The 2,871-nt window shown below is 39.7% G+C and overlaps 1 protein-coding gene across 1 annotated transcript in view; it reads right to left on the reverse strand.

The window, feature by feature from the left end:
* The window catches only part of RSBN1 (round spermatid basic protein 1), an 11,325-nt gene extending 8,690 nt beyond the window's left edge, over window positions 1–2,635 (reverse strand). Inside the window, 1 exon segment of the mRNA XM_010002294.1 lies at window positions 2,608–2,635. Coding sequence (XP_010000596.1) covers window positions 2,608–2,635 — 28 coding nt within the window.
* Between the last annotated feature and the right edge of the window lie 236 nt (window positions 2,636–2,871).

Genomic DNA, 2,871 nt, shown 5'->3' on the forward strand with positions numbered 1-2,871 from the left:
GGAAAGAGGATAAACAAGTATGTATAACAATTAAACATTGTTTAGTTACAAAAGGCTTCCCTGATTTTAGATATACAATATAGAAGCAAAAGAGCATAACTGAAGAGGTACAAGAATTATTGACATTTTAGATGTAAAAATACTTAAGAGTTAGCTTCTGGCAAAAAAAAAAATAAAAATAAAAAACTTAAGACTGCTGATCTTTTGTATTAAAGGATCTGAATAATCACATCCACATCTTCATCTAGTTTTTGCTAGTCTTATAGTTAACTATTCAGTTCATTCAGAGCTGGAAATTAAGAGGTTGTTGTTGTGTTGGTTTGATTTTTTAAAGGTTAGTCAATCTGTAAAAGACTAAAGGCTGAGATATAAAACGCAAAGGAATAGTTTTGTTAGGCAAAGTATAACAGTTTAATTGCTCATCTTTTAGAAAGAAAAAATAATTCAAATAATATTTAGCAAGTGACGACAGCAGTTAGAAATCTTGATCATCCAGCTGTTAGAAAACTCACTTGCCAAGACAAGATTTTAATCTGCCTGAATCAAAGAACTGCTTTATGCCAACAACGTGCATAAACCTCCCAGAGCCGCGTTACCAGGATCGCTGTGGGGATCAGAACCACCTGCTGCTGAACAACCTCTGACTGGAAGATGCAATAGATGAAGCTCCTCAGTTCCCAGCAGCACGGGGCTTTGTGCTAACAACATTTCCTTTCTCTGTCTGCAAAGCTATCAAAGTTGTATTCCCTCTTTCTTCTCTTGCAGTACTTGAGGAAAATAAACACGTTTTCTGAAGAAAAGGTGTAACGATAAATCCACGCAGCTTCAAGTTATTTAGTCCAACCACAGTATTAACTACATCATTATTAGTAGATGGTTGACCTTCATAACAGCCTGGTATAATGAAAAGAATTACTCATGAAGTAAAGAGTCGATTGCTTAATACTAACTTCATGCAATTGTCTTAGGACCTGAAATACAAGTTTTCACAGTGCTGCTGTGAGCCTTTAATAACAGCAAATACCCTTATTTTTATATTACACCTCAGGAAACCAGAAAAAGCAAGGTGGTAGCACTTGTTTGGGTAAAGTCAACTGAAACAGTTCTTGGAATAAGCTTTTCTAGATGTCTCATAAGTTAAGCGTGCACAAGCTCACACAGTCACTGAGCTCTCAAGTACAGATTCTGCTTTACTAGCTACAGTGACTTACTGGTAACACAGATCTTTCTTCTGGCGGGACCAGAGAGTCCAAGCTGAAACTAAACACAAGTTTCATGCCACCACTGAGCTGTTGGGAATACTTCTCTGTATATGTTTCGCAATTAATTTTTGGTTGTTAAAGTTTGTGTCTTACTTTAAACAGTCTTATTTTTTATATAGTTTTAAAACCTCAGACATACACTAGTTTTTTATCACAGAATGGTTCAGGTTGGAAGTGACCTTAAAGGTCCTCAGGTTCCAACCTCTCTGCTATGAGCAGCGACACCTCCCACTAGACCAGGCTGCACAAGCCTCATCCAATCTGGCCTTGAACACCTGCAGGAATGGGGCAAATTTTAATTCAGAGTATTCTCCTGTTTGAAGGTGTTCCCTAAAGCTGACATATACCTAGCCCTCTTTGCATTTTGGAACCTCCAGTGAGCACTGATCTAGTTTTCAGGATAAAAGCTAACCTGACTGCTGCTGTATCTACTGAACACAGCTGCTGTGAGAGAGTAACCTCTGTATAATGAGAAGCTAGACAGTGATGTTATGGCAATACCTGACAACCTTGAAGGAAATATAATTTTAATTATTCCTTTAAATACATTGAAAGACTCCAGCACCTCAAAACCAAAAAGCTACAACCAGGTCATCAAACTATGGGCTCTCACAGTGAGTTCAGTACCAGCAGTGTGATTAACTCAGCCAAGTCTAAAACTATAGGACACCACATAACTGAGCACAGCAAAAACACCAGAGATGCTCATTGTCATCTCTGGTCAAAAATAAGAACAGTACAGTCAAAAGAAATTGACAGTTTAATTAGATCACATACAGAAATAAAAACTGATAGTGAAAGACAAGAAACGAAACCCAGCCCCAGCATATTTGAGTTTGCAAACAACTTTGCTGTGCAAATCTGGAATTCAGATGGTAATTTTAACAATGTTTATTAAAAAAAGGCCTCATTTGACTACTGGGTTAGAACTGACAAACAGTGACACTCCCAGTCTACAAAGATACACTACTTCTGTAGTTTTATCAACAGTTATCAAGCTAGATATTTACAATCCAGTATCCTCTGTAGTAATTATTCAAACAGTGGCTTAGGAGTATTGGGCAGTAATGAAAAATCTCTCCCACAATAGTTTTGGTCGTTCTTAGGGCAGCACTACCCAAAATTTACACTATAGAGCTAACACTTGTGGGCATGTGCATCTTTGGTTTCTTTAGCATCATGCCTCCACATATACTCCTGGAATATAATTCACAACATAAAACCTTTATTACAGCAGCTTTTGCAGTTCCTTCTATCTATCTTGCTCTCACTAAGAGGCTTTTTACTACCACAAATTTGTGAGTAGAACCAAGAGTCATTCTGTAATGTTAAAAAAGTGACCCACTCTCCCCTTTCTCACAAAATCCAGACATTTTGGCCTTGTTAGAGAAACTTTGGCCTTCTCATACGAGAAACCTCAGGGCACCCAGGAACCCCCCAACAACCCACCACCACCACCACACCACCAGAGCTGCAGTTTCCCAGCCCGAGCACTCGCTCGTGCGAGCAGCGGCGGCAGCAACCTGTGCTGTCAGAGCAGAGCGCGGGTGCCCGGAACCTGCGCCAGGGGCAGCTCCGCCAGCACAGCCCGAGCAGCGGCTGCGCCGCG

This window comes from Chaetura pelagica, unplaced genomic scaffold (genome assembly GCF_000747805.2).
Source record: "Chaetura pelagica isolate M959 unplaced genomic scaffold, ChaPel_1.0 scaffold181, whole genome shotgun sequence".
Classification (NCBI taxonomy): domain Eukaryota; kingdom Metazoa; phylum Chordata; class Aves; order Apodiformes; family Apodidae; genus Chaetura; species Chaetura pelagica.